At 39.1% G+C, this 21,626-nt stretch overlaps 2 protein-coding genes across 2 annotated transcripts in view; one reads left to right on the top strand and one right to left on the bottom strand.

Moving 5' to 3' along the window:
- Positions 1 to 10,210, bottom strand: part of cpsf2 (cleavage and polyadenylation specific factor 2) — a 34,365-nt gene extending 24,155 nt beyond the window's left edge. The window contains exons 1-10 of the mRNA XM_034161588.1: positions 10,076 to 10,210; positions 8,443 to 8,608; positions 8,183 to 8,342; positions 7,987 to 8,092; positions 7,766 to 7,895; positions 7,559 to 7,674; positions 4,077 to 4,264; positions 2,023 to 2,313; positions 1,739 to 1,839; positions 288 to 491 (exon numbers count right to left, since the gene is read on the bottom strand). Coding sequence (XP_034017479.1) covers positions 288 to 491; positions 1,739 to 1,839; positions 2,023 to 2,313; positions 4,077 to 4,264; positions 7,559 to 7,674; positions 7,766 to 7,895; positions 7,987 to 8,092; positions 8,183 to 8,342; positions 8,443 to 8,591 — 1,445 coding nt within the window. The 5' untranslated portion in view covers positions 8,592 to 8,608; positions 10,076 to 10,210. The remainder of the gene's footprint in view (positions 1 to 287; positions 492 to 1,738; positions 1,840 to 2,022; positions 2,314 to 4,076; positions 4,265 to 7,558; positions 7,675 to 7,765; positions 7,896 to 7,986; positions 8,093 to 8,182; positions 8,343 to 8,442; positions 8,609 to 10,075) is intronic.
- Positions 10,211 to 10,360: 150 nt separating this feature from the next.
- Positions 10,361 to 21,621, top strand: LOC117502560 (NADH dehydrogenase [ubiquinone] 1 beta subcomplex subunit 1-like). The gene is made up of 3 exons (XM_034161598.1): positions 10,361 to 10,484; positions 14,317 to 14,461; positions 21,468 to 21,621. The coding sequence occupies exons 2-3, from the start codon at positions 14,322 to 14,324 to the stop codon at positions 21,502 to 21,504; spliced, it is 177 nt and encodes a 58-aa protein (XP_034017489.1). The 5' UTR covers positions 10,361 to 10,484; positions 14,317 to 14,321; the 3' UTR covers positions 21,505 to 21,621.
- Positions 21,622 to 21,626: the final 5 nt, after the last annotated feature.

The raw sequence follows: 21,626 nt of genomic DNA, 5'->3' as shown, positions 1-21,626 counted from the left end.
CCAGCATTAACGTCTGCAAATCATCAGACACAAAAGGGTTATTCCCTCAGTGTACATGCTGGAAGGATTACATCTTCCAGCTGGCTTGGGATCAACCAGGAGGAGTTACAAAGTTTGGCCAATGAAAAAGATGTGTAAGATGAGCTGCTTCATTTGCTTACACAATATGCCTGGGATGGACTCAGCCCTTCACCTACTTACGTAGTTTTCTGTACAAGCCCTATGCTGTTACTGGAGCAGGGAATACTTCTCTTTCTGTACTGATATGTGTATTGACATTACAGTACCTGATTATTTCCCCATATTCATCCCATTTGACTCTTTCTTCATGTATGGGAAACATGGGGTAAGACTTTTTAGCTTGTTTGAAGAAACTGCCTTTACGACTCCCTTCTAACTTCATCATCAGGTCGTGGTGTTTAATTTTCACAGCAGCTGGCTGATCCAGGTCATCATCCACATCACTCTCATCGCTGGAGTCCACATCCACCCTGCAAATGGATCAAATGAAAGCAAGAACAAGCTAGTTCATTTTTACAAGGGAAAACCTGACTGTTTGCACAGTATGACCATTGCCTTCCACATTTAGCTCATACATCATAATGTAAGTAAAAACAGGAAGCCCACAAAGACAAATCCTCAACTCCCACATATAGTTTTGTATTTCAATGCCCATTTTAAAAGGTCAGCAATCAAAACCAGATCTAGACACATCTGGTATCTTTGATAGGTTGTTAGATTGTGAGCCCAGGTAATATTTAGACAATGTAATGTTGTAGCAATCAACACTATAAATTATGGGCAAAATCCCTTATCAGTTAACCCCAATAATAATAATAAAAAAAGAATCCAAGTAAACCCCTTCCTTCATGCTGTTTAAAATGTAGAACTTGTACGTGGGAGTGGTGACGATATGGACTCTTCATTGCCAGATCAAATGTGTCTGCTTTGTTTTGACAATGCTATACTTGATGACCAAAAAGGAGGTGGTGGGGGTGTTAGACGATACTTAAAAAACTTTTCAAACCAATCATGCTGCATAGTTCTGATTTGATGGCTGTGTGCTTAATTTTCTAAAAATACACAGTTTCAATAAAGTAATCCTAAAGACTCTGCTTAAGTAACTCAGTGCTAACAATAACAGTTAGCTAGCTAAAGTGTCTGGACAAATTTGACACATTTTCAATAATTATTGATTTTGGATTTTAGGGTGGACAGTGGAGTCATGGATTATGCTTCAGGTTTGGTAAATGGTTCCGTTTCATGGCCAAAGCATGCACCAGTGACAGTCACCAAGAAACATCTACAGATCCAGTTATATTTATGAAGATACTAACAACAGTTTTGCTTTGGTGAAAACAGTTTTGTATAGATTTTATTTGAGAGTGACTGCATCTACATCCAATGCTTGGCAGTACTTTTACTGGGTGGGTTGCAATTTTTAAGGCTCCAAAGGTAATTGCACACTTTGCTGCTGACTTGTTTCACACCAAGACATGTGTTAGTCCCTCAAGTCATCAAACAATCCAGAGATGGATTTCAACACAATCACAAAAAAAAAAGAAAAAAAAAAAAGGAAGTACTATGATGCATTATAATATATATTTCAGGGGCAGGCCATCCTCAAAAACTGACCAGTCATGTGAACAAAGGAGAATTAGTAAAGGAAGTAAACAAGATAGACTACAACTCTAAAGGAGTTACTGGAAGGCACCATGTGTGCTCTACTGGGACTTACTCTTTTTCTTGTTCAAGTTTTTTCGCTGCTTCTTTTTTCAGTCTCTCTTTTTCAAGAAATTCTTCCAACTCCTTGCCTTCAAGCTTTACTCTTTTTCTCACCTGTTAAAATGGTAAAAGCAAAAACTGAATATTGTGCAAAAAACAAAATGAGACATTGTTTTTTCAGCTATGACTCAAACAGGGAGAAACAGTACCTTCCTGTGGGGGAAACACATAAAGAGAGTGACCTGGATATTCCGCTAGCCTAAATCTGCCTTGTGACTTTTCGTTCATTGGACTTGCCTCTAGATCGAGCATCTTCTCTCCGGGATTGTCAATAAGGTAGCGGGCCAGGGTTCCAGGTGAAGTACGGTAGGTTAGGATGATTGAATTTTTGGCGTCTTGGCACCACTGGATAAACAGCTCTCGAGAAAAGCCAGACTCAAGGTCTGGCTGGCTGCAAAGCACCACCTTAGGACTGGGTACACGGGCCAGGTCCGAAAGACTGTGGCAGAGGGTCAGGTGACGAAACTGGAAAGGGTTGTTTCTCTTGTCCTCAAAACACCTCATGAGTTTATCGCTCATCCACTCCACCTGCAGATAGAAAGCAGGTTATCGTGCATGCTGTGATTTTGTAATTTTCATCCATATCTTTATCAATATATAGCATAACCCCCCCAAGCTAAAAGACATTTTCAGTGTTTCTTCATAGGAAAACACACACACGTGCAATCATCAAAGTAAAAATATAGCCAACATATTCAAAATTACAAAATCGACACATATACATATTTACACAGTTGGCTAACAACATTCAAACCCAATTTTCCCCAACTGGATATCTTTTATTTATTTATTTAAATCAAACCATTGTGTGTTTAAGTCAGTTATAATAACTAAATGAAAAAACTTTATTTCCATATACAGTTATTTAAAAATAGTAGTCACAAGACATATATTTCAGTTTTTATTCATTAGCTCATATTTTTAGTGGGTTAAAGGTTTCCATACATCACGTTGACTACCTGTTTAAACAGCATGAAACATTCCAAGACTCCAGAATAACTTATTTAAAATGAATGTATAATTGCCATAATTAGGGAACCTTTGGGTGTATTTAAGGATCTAGATATAAACCCGTGCCCATATTGCATTTAAGAGCAGGGAAAATAATCTTAACAATGAAGGTAAAGCATATGGTGTAAAGCTTTACATCTCTAAAAGTCAAGTTCCTCTTTAGGAGCCATCTCTTCAAGATTCATGATACCACAAGTAACTGTACAACCTCACTGATTTTCAACCGCTTACTCCAATTTAGGGTCACTGGGGGGGTGGAGCCTATCCCAGCGGTCATAAAGTGTGAGGCGAAATACACCCTGGACAGGACGCCAGTCTGTTGCAGCTAAGGACAATTTAAATTTTTCCATCCATCTAACCTGCATGTCTTTGGCTGTGGGAGGAAGCTGGAGCATCTGGAGGGAACCCGTGCAAACACAGAGAGAACATGCAAACTCCACAGAGAAAGTGGGAATCGATCCCATGACCTTCTTGCTGTGAGGAATCAGTGCTAACCAGTAAGCCATCGTGCTGCCCTAAGTATACAACGGTTACACAAAAAGCTGAGAGACTTTGTGCTTCCTGAAGGTCCACAAGAACCTCAGGATTAAATAAAAGCTTATCATAATTTTTATGATTTGTTCTCAGCTCTTAAATGCAAGATGCCACCATTTCTACAGATAAGCAATTAAACACGGACGTGGGTGCTACCATTAACTCCTAACTTTGCCAATTAGTCATTCAGGAGCTTTTAAAATAAATTAATTCAATTTCTGGCTTCTTTTGGGCTCATTCATACTGTTCAGAGAAGCAGTTAATGTGGTGTATGTAAACCTTTGACACAATGGAACGTCTGACATTGAAAATACAAATATAAATAGAAGCTGTAACTACTACTAAATGTGTGGAGTTGTAAAAAGTGAGTTTAAAATTAAAAAGAGTTCAAATTCCAATCCAATCTAAAATTTGTGATCTGGATTTGAAAAAATGCTGTACACTACTGATAGAATCTGAAATTACACACACGAGCTAAAAGAATCTGAAATTACACACACGAGCTAAACTGCTGTGTCCATATGCACAATGCTGACATGTCTGCCTCACTTTCCAAGGACATTTTCCTCATAATCCCTTACTACTTTTGTTAATCCTCAAGTGCAAATCGTTTGGAGAGACATATCTGATCCTACAAATGCATACAAGGTAAATGTCATTTTCCTCTTTCTGTTAATTAGTGTCAAAAAGCCAAGTTATTAAACATTGAGTTTCAATTATGTATGTTCACAATCAGTGGCTGAGACCTGGGACTTGGAGAACTCCACCACGTTGTAGCTGACATTATTAAGAAGGGCGAGCGGGTAGACTCCCAACCCAGCATCCTTTGTCCTCCAAATTTGGTCCAAAAGCTGAGCCAGTTCCAACACACGGCCAGCTGTGTCCACAGCAAGAAGGACATTTCCATCACCACGGAGGGTCTCCATCACATTGGCTTTAAGTAACAAAATGAGAGGAAACATCATTACAACATGAGGACATGCATTAAATTACTGCATTAAACTGTGTGTTTTTTACAGCTTTAGAAACAAACAACCAACAGACTACAAATATAGATGTAATAATAAAAACTGAAAGTGTAGGTCATAATTATTCAACAGAATTTGAAATGCAACTAAAACATAACAGATCAGAGTCAGGGGGAGGCTCATAGACAGGCCATTAAAGAGCTGGCCGATACTGCTGAAAGGACAAGCCACTGGCTGTGGCTAAAGAGGAACGACACCATCTGAAACACCCAATGATGCTGAGGTACACAACTGATGATGTGTCCCGCTGGTAAAGCCTTATACAGCCATCCCTGAAGTAAGGAGGTTTCAGAAGCGGAAAGAGAGGGATATAGAACAGCTAGTCCTTTCAACCGATCTTGTGAGAAAGGATTTTAAATGGCAATGTGTTGAGGACTTCCCTTTGGAAAGGTGCAGCTTCTGATGCTGAGGACAGATTTTTAAAAATCGGAGTGGTGTGCCTTAGGTCAAGGAAGAGCTGAGTAAATCCGGTGTGTGTCCAGCTCAAGGGATGGATCGTCCATAGTATTTCAGCTTTGGAAGCTCAAAAGGACATGACTGGACTTCAATGACATGTGATAGAGGGAGTCTTTGGGTCAAAGAAGAGGTAAATAAATTTTGGGGCAGATTTGGATAAAGGAGTGGATTCTGCCTTTGATTTTCATTGTGACCCTGAATACAGAAATCAGGACCGGAGATATTCTGCTACCAAACACAGGCAGCAATAAATAAACAAACAAACTTCTTGGCTAGGTTTAAAGATCAAAGTTCAGGGTGAAAGACTACTGATCAGGCTCAAAATCCAATAATCAGGATCTAAGTTCAGTGGTCAGAATCATAGAACAAAGATGTTTTACAGATCAGGATCAAAGAGGGGTGATCAAAGCACAGCAGTTAGGTTCAAAGGTTATCACTCAAGATCCAATTGTCAAGAGACCACTAAACAGAGGACTCTTGGAGAGTGACAGAGGTCTAGCTGTATATGATTTAAGTTAACACCTTCTCAAAGGCAATATTAAGTACCAAAATCATCTGATGAAATATCATTAAAAGTGAAAGTAAAAGTGAATAAAACCTAAAATGGCACCTCTCCCTCAAAAAATACTCTAAATTATTGTGTTCTGTCAGATTAAATATCTTCTACCTCTACCAAGCTATTTCGACAGTTTCTCTCACACACATAAACTCAGAAATTCACCAGTCACCCCATATAAAATCACCCAGAGAGTCCCAGGTTATATTCTCAGATTCCCCATAAAAACTTAATACATTTAAAATATAATAATAATAATAATAGTCCTGGGTGTACCCCACCTCGTGCTCTATGACTGCTGGGATAGGCTCCAGCCCCTCGTGACCCTTGATTGAGTAAGTGGTATGGAAAATGAATGACTAAATGAATAATAATAATAATAATGATAATTCACAGGTGCTCCTATACCAAGCTTATGGATAAATCCTAAATATTAGATCTTTAATTGTTATGAAACTACAAACATATAAAATTTTAATTGATTGTATGCATTTTGCTGGAAAAATCTTTAAGTCTAACTTCTGACACCAAATATGAATGCATTTATGAATTCTACAGGTAGGCAGAGTCACAAGGGAGCTATGAGCAGGGCTGTGAAATGAAAATGGTCAAATCCGAGAAAAATTCACAGGGGGTCTGGGGAGCACAGCTAGGGCCTTGTGGGGCCCCAGAAACCAAATTAAATTTTAATCTACTGATACATTTTCAACATCTCCTGGAAGAACAAATCTCAAAATTAGTGCATATTTAAATGATCCTAGAGTTAACCTTTCATTTGAACCATCAATGATCATGTTGAAATAACAGAATACAACATGGAAGTAGGACCTAGAATGATTTTCCTTTAAATTGTAAACCAAATTATGCATTAACTCAGAACAATTAAACTACATGAAATTCATGAAGACTGAAAAGACTGTTAAACCATGTCAAAAACCACAGCTAAAGATTGTAGAATATTTTAAAAATCAGGGTAAAATATCAATAACATACCTTATAATAAAAAGCCACACATTCTTGTGTAAATTCCTGTAAATCCACTCAAAGCCACAGTGTCTTTTTTCCCATGAAAAAAGCCTACATTAATAAAAACTAATTTACATTGTTGTGTAAATTCATGTAGCCTAAATTCATTCAAAGCCAGTGTCTTTTTTTCAATGAAAGAAAGTCTAGATTAATGAAAGAAAAAAAGGGCACATAATCTTTTCTGAAATTCTGTTTGAACAGCACAATGTTTATTTTCCAGAGAGAAAAAAAATTCTTACCAGTTCGCTTTTCCTGTTCATCTTTCAGGTGTGTTCATGAAGCCAGCAACAATTCCACAGATTCTTGTCCTTATCACACTTTTTCAAACCGTCTTTCTCGCCATCTTCGCTCTGTCTAATGTTGCTCCATGACACAGACATGCTGCAAAGTTCTTCTTTTAAAAACTTGAAAGTTCTAAAAGTGTGCGATGTCCACATGCTACTTTTAGCTAAGCTTTGCATAGGAGCCACACAGCATCACCACAGCAACCAACCAGTCCCGCTTTACAACAACTGTTGTAACAGCCAGGTTTTGAGTGGCGTTTTCCTCCGCGAATCTCCGTGGATCTGAGGAAACTGATTTGTATCTGTAACACACAGATCAGTGTCCGCGGACTTATAAAACTTGCATGATGTCGTAAAGAAAAAGACCGCTTTGCGATAAGCATTTTAAAAACTCAGTAACGATCACGATTAAAGAGTACAACATTAACACCCCCCCCAACCCCGCCCATGATGAAATCCACGGAATCCCGCGGAGTTTTCACAGCCCTGTATGAGTGAGAACCAAAAACCTGATTCAACAAAATGCATAAAATTAACTGGGATTTATTTTTCTTTTTTTTTCCACCCCAAATGGAATTTGAGAGGGTATCTGTCTTGGAATACTTTTCATCAAACCAAGTGATTTGACATGGAATATGGCTCAAAAGTCATATTTTAATGCCGTAACTTCAAAAGGTCCAAAAGCCTATGAGAAAGTCGGGCTGTTTGATTGAACACAGACGACAAAACAGTTTTCTCTGACTCAACTGTGTTGATGGTGAACCTCAGTAACATGATAAATGCATCACTGTACCCAAAATAAATATTTAAAGGGTCATTAATAAACACGAACATTCCGTCATATAAAGGATAAAATTAGTCTTGTGAAAATTACTTACTAAGGAGCTGCTCATCCCTTTGTTTGCGGCGGGGCTGTACATATGAAGCATTGAAGGAGTCTGTGATAAACAAGGAAGGACGACTAAGGGTTTCCAACGTACAGCCGTTCAAATGACTAGGAGAGAAAAAGCCATTCAAACAAGGCATGAACGAACAGCCAAAGTTAAAAACTAGTTACATTTCACATGCATGTTAGATCTAATTACATCTCTCTCTTGTGATTGAAATCCACAGCATAAATAATCTCCTCCTCGCCATCCTTCACAATTTTCCATATTGTCCCTCCAATCATGTGACCAGCTGGAAGTGGAGTTATGGAAAGACCATGTCCTTTCCCTGTCAAGCAACAGAAACAACATAAAACACTTGTGTGCACAACACATAAACAAGGCTAACTCCTATCCAAAATGGTGTGTAATGCACTAACCTTTCAAGTTGACAATCTGAGAATACTTCAGCTGTTGGATTTTGTCAAAAGCAGAATCCACATCATCAAGTGTGAAGCGTGTGAAATCCTCACTGTTGTTCCGAGACTATGTGGGGAATAAAACAAACTAATGTTGATGCATTCAAACTGTATGAATATGAGATCTGTATGCCTGCAAGCCAATTCCCATTCTTACCTGATATAGATCATACATGAACATCTGACCCATTTTGTACACAGGAATTGTGGCATAGATAGTACAGTTCAGGCCCAACTTTCCCACAGCGTATGGCAGAGCTCCCAGATGTATGGGGTCAGGGTGTGAGATAAGCACAGCATCAACCTGATGAACATATCTGCATGGACAAATAGAGATTACACAAATTATTAAATGCAGGGAAACAGAGATGAAAAAAGTGACACTACATGTAGCCAGATGATGGATATTATAATTACCTTTTCAATGCGTCAATGACATCATTTGAGAAATTCTCATCCCAGCCACAGTCCAAGAGGAAGCGAAATTCATCCACCTGCAGCATATAACAAAGGGCTGACTCCTCCTCAACCCCCGATACGGCTGTCAGCTTAATAATGGACGTCATGGTGTTCAGTTGTCACCCTGTAAGTGCATATAAAAAAATGACAAAATGAATTAAAAAGAAAGCAAAAAGGTTATGATCACAGGAAAAATGACATGCTGAGCTGTAGTAAAAGTCTTCTATTAAGACATTACCCTTTAATACTGAAGTGAAGAGGGATCTAACACAAAAATTGCTGTAATTCTATGTTTGCCTTAACGAAATGCCTATTGATATGGCACTGCATTCCACCACTTTGTATAACAGCATCCAATAACAAGCGATTGCCAATCAGTTATACTGGTCAGCCAATAATATGGACCAGTATGAGTCTTTTACAAACATATCATGTACTGACATTATTTTTGGTAATGTGAAAAATTTTCTTTTATCATATAAACAATGCAGAAAAACACCTTGTCTGTTGAAAATGCTGTCATTATGTACTTTGTCCAGCAAGGGGATGGGGGGCATTGGCAGCATTGTGTATAATGTTGTCAAGCATGGCTGGGATCCCCAAATACCACTTGATGACAATAGTTACAAGAGAAAGAGGAAAATCGACCCACTGCCATTCATTTTTAATCAGAGTGGGCATTCCACAGTGATAAGGGACAAGTGGCCATTAATCCTGGCCTGGTAGGGCCAAAATAGACAAGAAATTTATTTTATGCAAATATTGAGTGATGCGACACAGTGGCTACCAATCCATGTGAAGGCAGCATGACATATGTTGGCTTTTGGGGATATTTATAGCTATTAAAGTTCAAGTTTAAACTATCAAGCATCAAGCCTCAATTCCATTCCTTTGTCATGTGCACCTACAGGCCAACTTAGGTTAGGACTAGCAGTGATTAATGACCTGACTGTAAACATTCAAATTTAATGAGTTCAAGTATGTAGGGTTTACAACGTTAAACTCATGCACACCATGGACAGGTGTAGTCAGACAGTTCCACTGGCCAGCAACACCAGATACATGCCGGCTACCCGTAAATTATGTTTGTGTTGTTAGCGCATATCCTCGAAAAATAAGATGTCAGTGAAAGTGATCAGAGATCATAGCAACAGCCATTTGTTAAACCTCTTGAATGAAAGCTGAAAGTCTCTTTGAGCTGCAGTTGGTATACAGAGGCAAAATTAACAATGTCGAATATTCAGTTTAAAAAAAAAGTGATTACATTGATGCATTTATTCATCTACACCAAAATCAAAAAATAGCTACATTTTGACACAAACTTTGAACGAGTGCTTAAGGCGCTAAGCTTCAAAACAAAACAAACAATAAAACCAAACAAACAAAAACGCTTCTTATCGTCGATATTCAAGAAGAATGATAAAATCGTAAATCCACGGAAAACCGTGTTACTACATTTAGAACACAACACGGTTGTCAGCCGCAGCTAGCTAGCTAGCGCACGGAAACAATGCGACGCTAAACTTAGCATGCTAGATATATTTTAGCCTCTGACTGTATGCATTTCGCTGAAAAGGAGCACATAACTTACCAATAATTAGGAATGATATAAATATACGACACCTTCAATTTTAAATAAGTGGAACATGTATCATCCCCACATTAAGACATTTTGGCTAACGTTTTTGACTTTACAAGCAGACATGTTTGCCGCTACATCATGTGTGAAAGGTCAAAGAAGCATACCAAGTATAGCACTACAAACTGTCAAAATGCTATATTCTAACCTCAATATGTTGTATTTAAATTATTTTTCAAAGCAAGTTTATATTTCCTGTACGAAACAAGAATATAATATGTAAGAATGTCCACACTGATGCAGTAATAGTCTGTTTTGTATTGTTTATTTGACCCCGACGTCTTGGCGCAGTTGGTATAGTCCACTGTCCTCTGGCTTATCAAGTTCAGAAGGCCGCAGTCAGCTGTGGAGTAAACAGACGGTAATAGTTTAATTTCTTTAATATAATGTGTCAGTTTACCGTTTGTATTATTCTGTAAAACGTGTGTGACGCTATACGTACGTCTTTGGGTTGTAAAACCGCTGTCAAGCAAGACTTAATACTTTGTGTTAAGGTTAGCCAGCTAAGCAATTAGCTAGCCTCCAATATTTACTAGTTTTCGGTGATGCTTTTGTTGCTAAATTCAGCTCTATGTAACATTTTAATCTCACCCAGGCTCATACTGCACCAAAGATTCCGTAAATGTCATATGATGTAGCATGGAGTTGTCTATATTATTATGGCCATTTATTTTCTTTAATGTGCAATCTGTTTTTGTTGCTTTTTATAGTCATTTGCCCAGTTCTGGATCACTTTTTTGAAAGTCCCGCTATACGGAGCCATAATGCAACTGAATATCCTTTACTGGGTATTTGGATGTTATCTAGCTGAAGAAGTCAGGATGGGGTAGCCCTTCTACTTAAAGTGTGAAGCCACATTATGTGTGGTGCAAATATTTGCCGGAAATGGATCACTTTGCCCGGTTCTGGATCACGACACTTTGTGTCACTTTGGGGGCATTCCTGGCATCTGGCCGGAGCCCTTCTAATGCAGAATGATACACACTGTGTCCGAGAATGTGTTTTGAACGCAAAATGATATAAATCATACTTATTAAATGAGAATTCACTTAGTTTCGAAAGGCACTGTTTATACGTTTTTACGAGCAAAAAAAATGAAGTGTGTAGTCAAATTGGGTGGCATTCCTTAATAAATGAAGATAAAATAAAATCTGTGGTAAAAAACATTCTTGGATTTTGACATCTCCCCCTAAGCTTTAACTCAATGAAGTGGGTCAGGATAGCACAAGATGCCCCAACTTGCTATCATTTCGCACCTTATAGAATCAGAATCAGAATCGCCTTTATTGTCATTGTAATTTGCATTGCAACGAGATTTGAGTGCAACTCCAAAAGGTGCTTTTCCAAGGTGTGAGTAATTGTTAGAAGATAATAAAATTTAACAAATTATTCAAAGTATATGTACAACTAAATAAAATAAAATGTGGACCAAGTAAAATGTAAAACGAGAATTATATACAACTGTGGGATAATATTGCACATGGTTTACAGATATTGCACAAGAAACATGAAAAGTTGTTCAGTGCAATGATCGCTCTGGGGAGAAAGCTGTCCCTGAGTATGTTATCCTAATTTTGATTGACCTATACCATCGGCCGGAGGGTAGTAGGTCAAACAGGTGGTTGGTGGGGTGAGATGTGTCTTTGCTGATGCTGGCAGCTCTGCTGAGGTAGCGAGAGCTAGCAATTTCCTCCAGGCTGGTCAGAGAGCAGCCAGTGATCCCCTGGGCCATTTATACTGTTAGACATGGAGAACAAAGGAGGTTTTTAAATGTGTGGAGGTGAGATTTGTCCCGAATTAAAAAGTAAAAGCCCCCACATTCATGCCCATTCGTGATGTTGAGATGACCCCCAAAGTACACATAGCTCACAAGTACTGACACGAGGCTGCTGCTTCAGTGATCCACAGCCGGCAAATTTTCGCGTCAGAGATAAATGCATGCAGCAATTAAACAGCAAGACATAACACACTGACATTTTCTACCCAAGTAAGTAAGTATTTTCCCACTCTAGAACCAATGAAACTGAATGACTAACTCACCTTTGCTACTTAATAGAGATCATCACTTTCACACTTGCAGAAATGAGTGAGTCAGAAAACGCACGTACACCACCGAGACCGGATGTTTTGATTCCTCTGCTGATCACAAGGATGGCTGGATCCGGTCAAGCTTGTGGTCATTTGTAGATAAAACATCAGTCTTTCCATTGGTACCAAGTATTAGCTTATTCATGCTAATTACGAGAAACGGCGGCACAAATACTACAGCAGTGATCTGGAACCGGCAATGATCTGGAACTGGGCAAGTGACTGTACTGGTTAGGGCACCAAATTTAGCAATAAAAGTTTGAAGTGTGTACTGACAATCATTTTTGGGAAACCGCCACCTATTCTCGATATATGACTTATTCAGTGGATTCCCTCGACGTTGTGGTGCAAAATGTATCCGGACTCCAAGTGGTCAGTTTGGCTTCATGGAGTAAAAAAAAAAAAAAAAAAAAAAAAAAGTAACTCATAGGAAAATCCTGTGGAGAGCTGGTTACGCTGTGATACTGTAATATCGATACTGTAAAGTTGGTATGGTATGGTAATTGTTGACCTCTGGATCATCCTCAAACTCACTGAGAAAATATCCCTGAGATTTCTTTGTTTTTGTTCATATGTCATTGCAATAATATCCTATACTGACCTTATGCTCACAAATGTATCAATAATACACTTACTAGTCTTAAATATGAAATTTAGCAGCTTCTTTTTTTAAATAGAGTTTATTAATACGTTTATACATTCAGAACTATTCAGAAGGTAGCACAAGGGTCAGTGTTGTTTTCCTGGTGGGAATTAGACAAACCACATAAACATTATGGCCAGTTCCCTCCTTGCACCAAAGGAGCAGAGCAACAGGTTGTGGTCAAATTTTTGGTTGATGCTGCTCAGACTATTTCAGGGTGTCCTGTAGGGGTGGACCGATGCACTACTCAGTCCACGATATGGTTCCTATCACAGTTTGATGCATGTATGATACAGAATTACATGGCTGATCATGCTAAACATGTGGGAAATAATCTGTGGTGAATGTTTAAATTTAAAGAAAAAGTATGTAAGAATTGTAATCCTTGATACCATCAAATTCCTATTTGTATATTTTATAAATAATTTGTTTATTCTAATATTTATTCCATGTGGTAGTTGGCTTTTCATGGTATAATGATACTCATTTAAAAGAAGGAAAAGATTAGATACAAGTCCCACTATAAGATTATTATCATATGCAATGTATCATTCCACCCCATGTATCCTAGATACCCTCAAATTAACTAGCAGAGGAGGATATACACAAATATGGTCCTTCCAGATGGTACACCTTTTTCTTTTGACTACTTCTGTTTGGCTTACCTACAGTGCATTGTCTGTCTCCACCTCACCTGAATTCAGTAGGGAATTAATTTTTATGATCCACATGTTACAAACATTACGCTTATAAGCTGCTATATGTGGCCATGTGTGCAGGTCTGTATCATGAGAGCAAATGCAGAGTATGTTTGCCTGCCTATGTATACCACTGTGCCTGTAACTGTGTTTCTCAGACTTTTTTTTTTAGGCCAAGGACAACTTAACCAAAAAAACAAAAAAATCTCTGACCACTCAGTTCCCCAAATATACCAAAATAATAGGTCTGCTTACCACTCCAACAGTATATTGCTATGTAGATATTGAAGTAATTGTAAAATAGTTTTGAGAAACACGAACATTCATTTAAAATACTCACTGACCGCTAGGGGTCACTCACAGCCCACTCTTGAGAAGGGCTGCTGTATAACATTGTTGTACATCTTGGAATTAAATACCACAGCTCAGATCACAGGTTTGAGTGTGCTTTAACTTGTGTTATAGCCACACTATCCTGTCACAGTTGTAACACTGACACAGTAATTTCATGTTATTCTACAATCCTGTATCATGCATTGCTGTTTCATGGCTTTCAGGTGCTCAGAATAAGCTCTATTAAATTTTAAGTATGTTTTTTTGTACAGTTTCGACGTTTACAGTGCTAATGTTGAAGGGGCTTCAAGAATGCATGTTCTGCTACATAAAAGATTAAAATAATGAAGTTTCAGAGAGTACAGTCACATTGGTCTAAGTCTAAGGACAAATGTTTTCCATCAGTAAATGTCTGTTCTTTGTTTCTGTAGGAGCCATGGTCAGTTTTGTCACATTTTTTCGTGACCACTGGATGCATTCATTGATGCCCATTGGGTTTCTGCTTGGATGGTACCTTGACAGGCAACAGGATGAGAAATTGTCAGGATTCAGAAACAAAAGCCAACTATTCAAAAGGTAAGCATGAAAGAGTAGTTACAGTTTTGTGTGTATAATTGGCGGAAGAGCCTGGTAAACATTTTTAAAGGGTCGGGGTCTTATCCCAGAATGCCCAAGTGCCCATCTGTGAAGCACATTTCCTTTGTGCAGTGATTTATTTATTTATTCATTTATTAATTTTTTTGGAGGGGGTGGAATTGCAGAGCAATTATGAAAATATTCTGCTGGAAAAACAGCAGTTAATGAAATACTTTAAAGCAAATTTCACTAAAGTGACAAAATTTAGTTTCTACTGAAGTCAAAGCATTATAATGTCAGTTTATTTTAGAAACATTCATCTCCTTGAGGTGATGTCTGTTGATGAGTCAATTTCACTTAGGCAACGGTTATACGCCCAACTGTTGGGCAGATAAATTTAATGTCTTACCTTATTCGCCCAACCGTGATCGTGTATTTGACACGTTTTGTGCATCTAAACTACATTTTTTACACCACTTTTTAAGGCTCTATTGCGGCAAATGTTTGACACATTTAATGGTGCCGTCTTTAATTACTGCGAAAACACCGCAATGGATGAAAACAGACAAATTTCATAAGCACTTTGAATGGAAGCCTGTTAATGACAAAATAGTTTTTGAATAAAATGTTGCTTGTTGGCTGTAAGATGGTGTTAGTTTGACACTGTTCCCTGGGTGTGATGAGCCAAACAGAACCACTTTAGATCACAGCTCCTCCGCGGGCTACAAAACCTCCCACAGCCGGCGAGAAAATATCCGCCTTTTTTCCCTCTCGCGTTGAAACCGGAAGTGATCTTACAAGCACGCTCATTGGTCCAGTTGTGGTTGGGCATATATGCTTGCAAATTTACTTCATTAACCCAACGGTTGGGCGTATAGCCACTCCGTTTCACTTACTGGATATAAGCTCCAACATGAACAAATATGATTTTCACATTTACAAACATTTTTGACCAATGCTTTTTTGTTTTTTTTTAACAGAGCATTGTGTTCTGCATCCTTATCAGGCGGGCTGGTTGCGGCACCGGTCGGCATCACCGACCTGTTTTATCTCTTCCCCAGAGAGTAAATCCCCATCATATTTTGGGTCCAACATGTATGCTGCTGCATGCAACAGCTTCATGCAGAACTCCCGGGCCTTTTCAAGCAACTTCACAACGGCAGTTTCCTCTGCTTTAAGAAGTAGAGAAGTGGGTAGGACCAAGGGCGCAATTTAGAACTAGAAACTGGGGGGGGGACAAAGTGCGAAGCCCATAGGCCGGGGGTCTGGGGGCCGCTGTAGGTCCCCAGAAGCCAACGGTTTCTAGATAAGCTCAGATGCATTCTGAGCATCCAGAACAGTCATTTTAATGTTTTGAGAAGACCATAAAGTGGACACCATTTGACTTATGCAATTTGAAACTGTGGATATACAGTGAGGAAAATAAGTATTTGAACAGCCTGTGATTTTGCAAGTTCTCCCACTTAGAAATCATGGAGGGGTCTGAAATTTTCATCTTAGGTGCATGTCCACTGTGAGAAACATACAGTAGACTTTGTTTGCAATTACAGAGGGTGGTGGCCAAGTGGTTAATGCCCTTGTTCCAGTGCAGAAGGTTCCGGGTTCAAATCCCACCCTTGCCACATTTCTTCATGTAATGTGGAGTTGCGTCAGGAAGGGTATCCAGCGTAAAACCTGTGCCAGTTCGACATGCAGACCCACCTTGAATTACCCCGAGTGTAAACAAGGGAGCAGGCGAAGGGACTTACTTTGTTTGCAATTACAGAGGTCAAACGTTTCCTGTAGTTTTTCACCAAGTTTTCACACACTGCAGCAGGGATTTTGGTCCACTCCTCCATGCAGATCTTTTCTAGATCTTTCAGGTTTGGAGTTTCAGCTCCCTCCAAAGATTTTCTTTTGAGTTCAGGTCTGGAGACTGGCCAGGCCACTCCAGGACCTTGAAATGCTTCTTACGGAGCCCCTCCTTAGTTACCGTGGCTGTGTGTTTGGGGTCATTGTCATGCTGGAAGACCCAACCATGACCCATCTTCAATGCTCTTACTGAGGGAAGGAGGTTGTTTGCCAAAATCTCGCAATACATGACCCAATCCATCCTCCCTTCAATAGGGTGCAGTCGTCCTGTCCCCTTTGCAGTAGAGCACCCCCAGAGTATGATGTTTCCACCCCCATGCTTCATGGTTGGGATGGTTTTCTTGGGGTTGTTCTCATCCTCTAAACATGGTAGGTGGAGTTGATTCCAAAAAACTCTATTCTGGTCTCATCTGACCACATGACCTTCTCCCATGCCTCCTCTGGATCATCCAGATGGTCACTGGTGAACTTCAAACGGGCCTGGACATGTGCTGGCTTGAGCAGGGGGACCTTGCTGCCCTGCAGGATTTTAAACCATGACAGCATCATGTGTTACTAATGTAACCTTTGACTGTCGTCCCAGCTCTCTTCAGGTCATTGACCAGGTCCTCCTGTGTAGTTCTGAGCTTTCTCAGAATCATCCTTACCCCACAAAGTGAGATCTTGCATGGAATCCTAGACCGAGGGAGGTTGACAGTCATCTTGTGTTTCTTCCACTTTCTAATAAATAATCATAACAGTTGTTGTCTTCTACCAAGCTGCTAGCCTGTTGTCCTGTAGTCCATCCCAGCCTTGTGCAGGTCTACAGTTTTGTCCCTGGTGTCCTTAGACAGCTCTTTGGTCTTGGCTATGGTGGACAGGTTGGAGTGTGATTGATTGAGTGTGTGAACAGGTGTCTTTTATACAGGTAACAAGTTCAAACAGGTGCAGTTAATACAGGAAAAGAGTGCAGAATAAGAGGGCTTCTTAAAGAAAAATTAACAGGTCTGTGAGAGACAGAATTCTTGCTGGTTGGTAGGTGTTCAAATACTTATATGCAGCAATAACACAATTATTAAAAAAATCATACATTGTGATTTCCGGATTTTTTTTTTTAAGATTATGTCTCTCACAGTGGACATGCACCTAAGATGAAAATTTCAGACCCCTCCATGATTTCTAAGTGGGGAACTTACAAAATCGCAGGGTGTTCAAATACTTATTTTCCTCACTGTAAGTACTTTATTCTGAGAATAGCCAGCATTGATTTTATTAACATCCTGGTGTAAATAAGGTATCATCCATCACGTGTAGAACTCAAAAAGAATGATAGGTTGAGTTTTCATTAAAAAAAATACAACTGCAATGTCGTAAAATGTATTCATAAATATGAAAGAACAGGCTCTTAATAATTATTAACTATTGCATACTGTATTTTTTTTTTCTCAAGATTTGTTTTTGCATAAGTTTGAAAAAACAGATCATAAGTTTAGGATAAATTACTTATCATGAATTTAATTTTTGAAGTGGCACTAATGACAACACTCATACTGAACATAATTTCGCTTGCATAGACTGATTTTGGAGATCAAGCAATAATTGCAGATGGGCTTTCTGAGGTCCCAGATAGCATTTCTGATTTCCTTTTCTAACTTTCAGAATTTAGTAAATTAGCATATGGTTCATTGATACTTATGTGTAGACACTAGTCCCTAGAGGCAACTATTTTTGGTTTCAAATCTGGGCAAATGCAGTCTCAGAAAATTCCAAATGTGACAAACAAGAAACACGTGTTGTAAACAAGTCAATGCTGCTAAAAATACATACTTGCAGAAACAAAGATACTATTCTGACATGGTTTTGCACATAAGACTGGCATAGCATGTTTCAAGTACACACACACGTCAGAAGGTGGGGGTAACGTACCATATTCTGTCCCCCCTGGTTGATAAGGTGGGGGGTACATGTCCCCCCTATTCCCCACCAAATTGCACCCATGGGTAGGACTGTCTGGATATCTTGTTTGAGGTCTGAAAAATGACACAGGACATCTGATAAGATGGAACCATCACCCTCTATCTTGACTGTTGCTGCTGCAATTGGTTTGAGGATTCCCAGACTGCTAGACAATCTCTTCCAGAACACATTATCTAAGATGACTTTCTTTATGTCACTTTCAATGCCTGCAGTCTGGGATATGGCCAACTGTTGCAGGGACTGCTTACTATCCAGAAGACTCAAATGTGTGATCCAGGATTCTAGAAACATCTGTGCATTTGATAGAGGAATGCACAGTGCCTGTAGGGTGCGTGGGCTCAATAACCCAGCAGTTATGTTATAGCACTGATATCCAACTGTACTTGCATGATATCTACTTGTTTTAGTCAGTATTATGCTAAAATATTATTTTCCCCAACTATATCCAAGTTCGCCATTCAGAACATACCTTCAATATAGTAAATTCCCAATTTTCCCATTTATTCCTGTTAATTCCTATAAATTCCCATGGAAAGTTTTCAAGTTTGAAAATTCAAGAAATTTTGCAACCCTATCTACTGTGTATGTTGCGCACATTGGGGGAAGCTTTGGCCCACCTCTTCTGTGGTTTTGAAGCTTCACTGCTAGCAAAGTTCAACAGAGTCCAGTGGGATAAATAAAATCTACAAATGCAGGTTTGTACTGATAATATATATATATATATATATATATATATATATATATATATAAACCTAAAAGGATTTTTCACCAGACTGCTGTAGGGTAGCGTATAATTGCAGAGGCATGGTGTATAGTAGTGCAGTGTCGCATACAGTTGCCGAGTGTTGCATAGACTTGCGTAGAGCATTGTGTCCAGTACTCCATCATATGGCCACAAAAAAAGTTAAATGTTTAAATCTCTCAGCATATTGCCACATTGGGGTGCATAAGCTCGGCCTCGTCGGTACACCACATTACGCAACTCTACGTTGGCCTGGTGTGAAAGGGGCTTTAGTCACCAATATCACTTAGTTCTCAAGAACATTGATTTTGGTTTAAATTTAATTCTTTACTTATATAAAATGTAAACTGCAATAACATGGATTTTTCCATCCAGTGCTGACATCAGGATTTCTGGGATACTGACAATTTACCTGGCGCAAACACACATTTTTCACATAAATGTTTGATTTCTGTGAGTGTGTTAAATGTTTCATATTTTCTTCCACATCACTATTTCACCCCTATATACAGTGGGGCCAAAATGTATTTAGTCAGCCCCTGATTGTGCAAGTTCTGCTACTTAGGAAGATGAGAGAGGTCTGTAATTTTCATCATAGGTACACTTCAACTATGAGACAAAATGAGAAAAAAAAATCCAAAAATCACATTGTAGGATTTTTAAAGAATTTATTTGTAAATTATGGTAGAAAATAAGTATTTAGTCACCCACAAACAAGCAAGATTTCTGTCTCACAGACCCGTAACTTCTTCTTTAAGAAGCTTTTCTGTCCACCTGTTACCTGTATTAATGGCATCTGTTGGAACTCGTTATCTGTAAAAAAGACATCTGTCTACAGCCTCAAACAGTCAGACTCCAACCTCAACCATGGCCAACAACAAAGACTACACACTACGCCGAGAGGGACTCAAATCCTGCAGTGCCAGGCGTGTCTCCCTACTTAAGCTAGTACATGTCCAGGCCTGTCTGAAGTTTGCCAGAGAGCATATGGCTGATCCAGAAGAGGATTGGGAGAATATCATGTGGTCAGGTAAAACCAGAATAGAACATTTTGGTAAAAACTCAACTCGTCATGTTTGGAGAAAGAAGAATGCTGAGTTGCATTCCAAGAACATCATATTTACTGTGAAGCATGGGGGTGGAAACATCATGCATTGGGGCTGTTTTTCTGCAAAGGGGACAGGACGACTGATCCGTGTTAAGGGAAGAATGAACGGGACCATGTATCGTGAGATTTTAAGCCAAAACCTCCTTCCATCAGTGAAAGCATTGAAGATGCAACATGGCTGGGTCTTCCAGCATGACAGTGATCCCAAACACACCGCTCGGGCAACGGAGTGGCTCCGTAAAAAGCATTTCAAGGTCCTGGAGTGGCCGAGCCAGTCTCCAGACCTCAACCCCATAGAAAATTTGTGGAGGGAGTTGAAAGTCCATGTTGCCCAGCAACAGCCCCAAAACATCAATGCTCTAGAGGAGATCTGCATGGAGGAATGGGCCAAAATACCAGCTACAGTGTGTGTAAACCTGGTGAAGACTTACAGGACATGTTTGACCTCTGTCATTGCCATCAAAGATTTTGTTACAAAGTATTGAGTTGAACTTTTGTTATTGACCAAATACTTATTTACTACCATAATTTACAAAGAAATTATTTAAAAATCCTACAAGGTGATTTCCAGGATTTTTTTTTTCCCCTCATTTTGTCTCACAGTTGAAGTGTACCTATGTTGAAAATTAGACCTCTCATCTAAGTAGGGGAACTTGCACAATCAGGGACTGACTAAATACTTTTTTACCCCACTGTTTGAGAATAAATCATAAAATGCAGACTTAGGGGGCATATCATGTTTGCATGGAGAGTTTGAAGTACATTAATTCCAAAGATTTTGATGTGTGAAATTTTAATATCAACTGACAATGAATTCAACCCCTTCAGCACATTTCCATCCATTTCTTCAACACTGAGTTCCCTGTAAAATCTGTAATGGCCTCTCATTCGCAGCAGTGTGGACAAGCGATGGCATGTTAACATTGATCCTTCAATTCCAGATCAGGAAATGAAACTTGATACCCACTGTGGCATCTCATCAGATGTCAAGATTTTACAAACATCATGAAATCAAACCATAAATTAAATCTGCTGTGGGCCAGGAAAACAAAAATAATGCGGAAATTGTTGCCACAACAGTCCCAAATTTCTGTGAATTCCTGGAAAACTAACTGTGGACACTTTGGTTTCCTCCCACCATCATGAAGGCACATGGGGTTTATGATCTTTCCTCTACCAAATATATTGTCCCCAAATACTGGGTTGTGACTGCCCACTTCAGCATTTTGTCACAAGTTTTATTCCACAGGTTAGACTTTAAGAATAGCTTTTTAATTGCTTGGCCATAGCAATGTTTCTGATACACAAACCTGAAGTTAATGCTTCTCTCTAATGTATCTTCTGTGCAGGGAACTGAAGCCTGGTGAAGAGGTGACCTGGAAGTAGACCATCCTGTTCCAGAATGTGTTGTTGTCTGCAGCGTGACTCGTTTAATGTTGTGTTAACCAGAAAACTAAATCTTTGAGTTGTATCATTGACTAAACATGACTTTTCTCTTCAGAATAATT

The sequence above is a fragment of the Thalassophryne amazonica genome, chromosome 21, assembly GCF_902500255.1.
Source record: "Thalassophryne amazonica chromosome 21, fThaAma1.1, whole genome shotgun sequence".
In the NCBI taxonomy this organism is placed as follows: Eukaryota; Metazoa; Chordata; class Actinopteri; order Batrachoidiformes; family Batrachoididae; genus Thalassophryne; species Thalassophryne amazonica.
The sequence above is the reverse complement of the archived record's forward strand: the minus strand, read 5'-3'. Positions and strand labels throughout refer to the sequence as shown.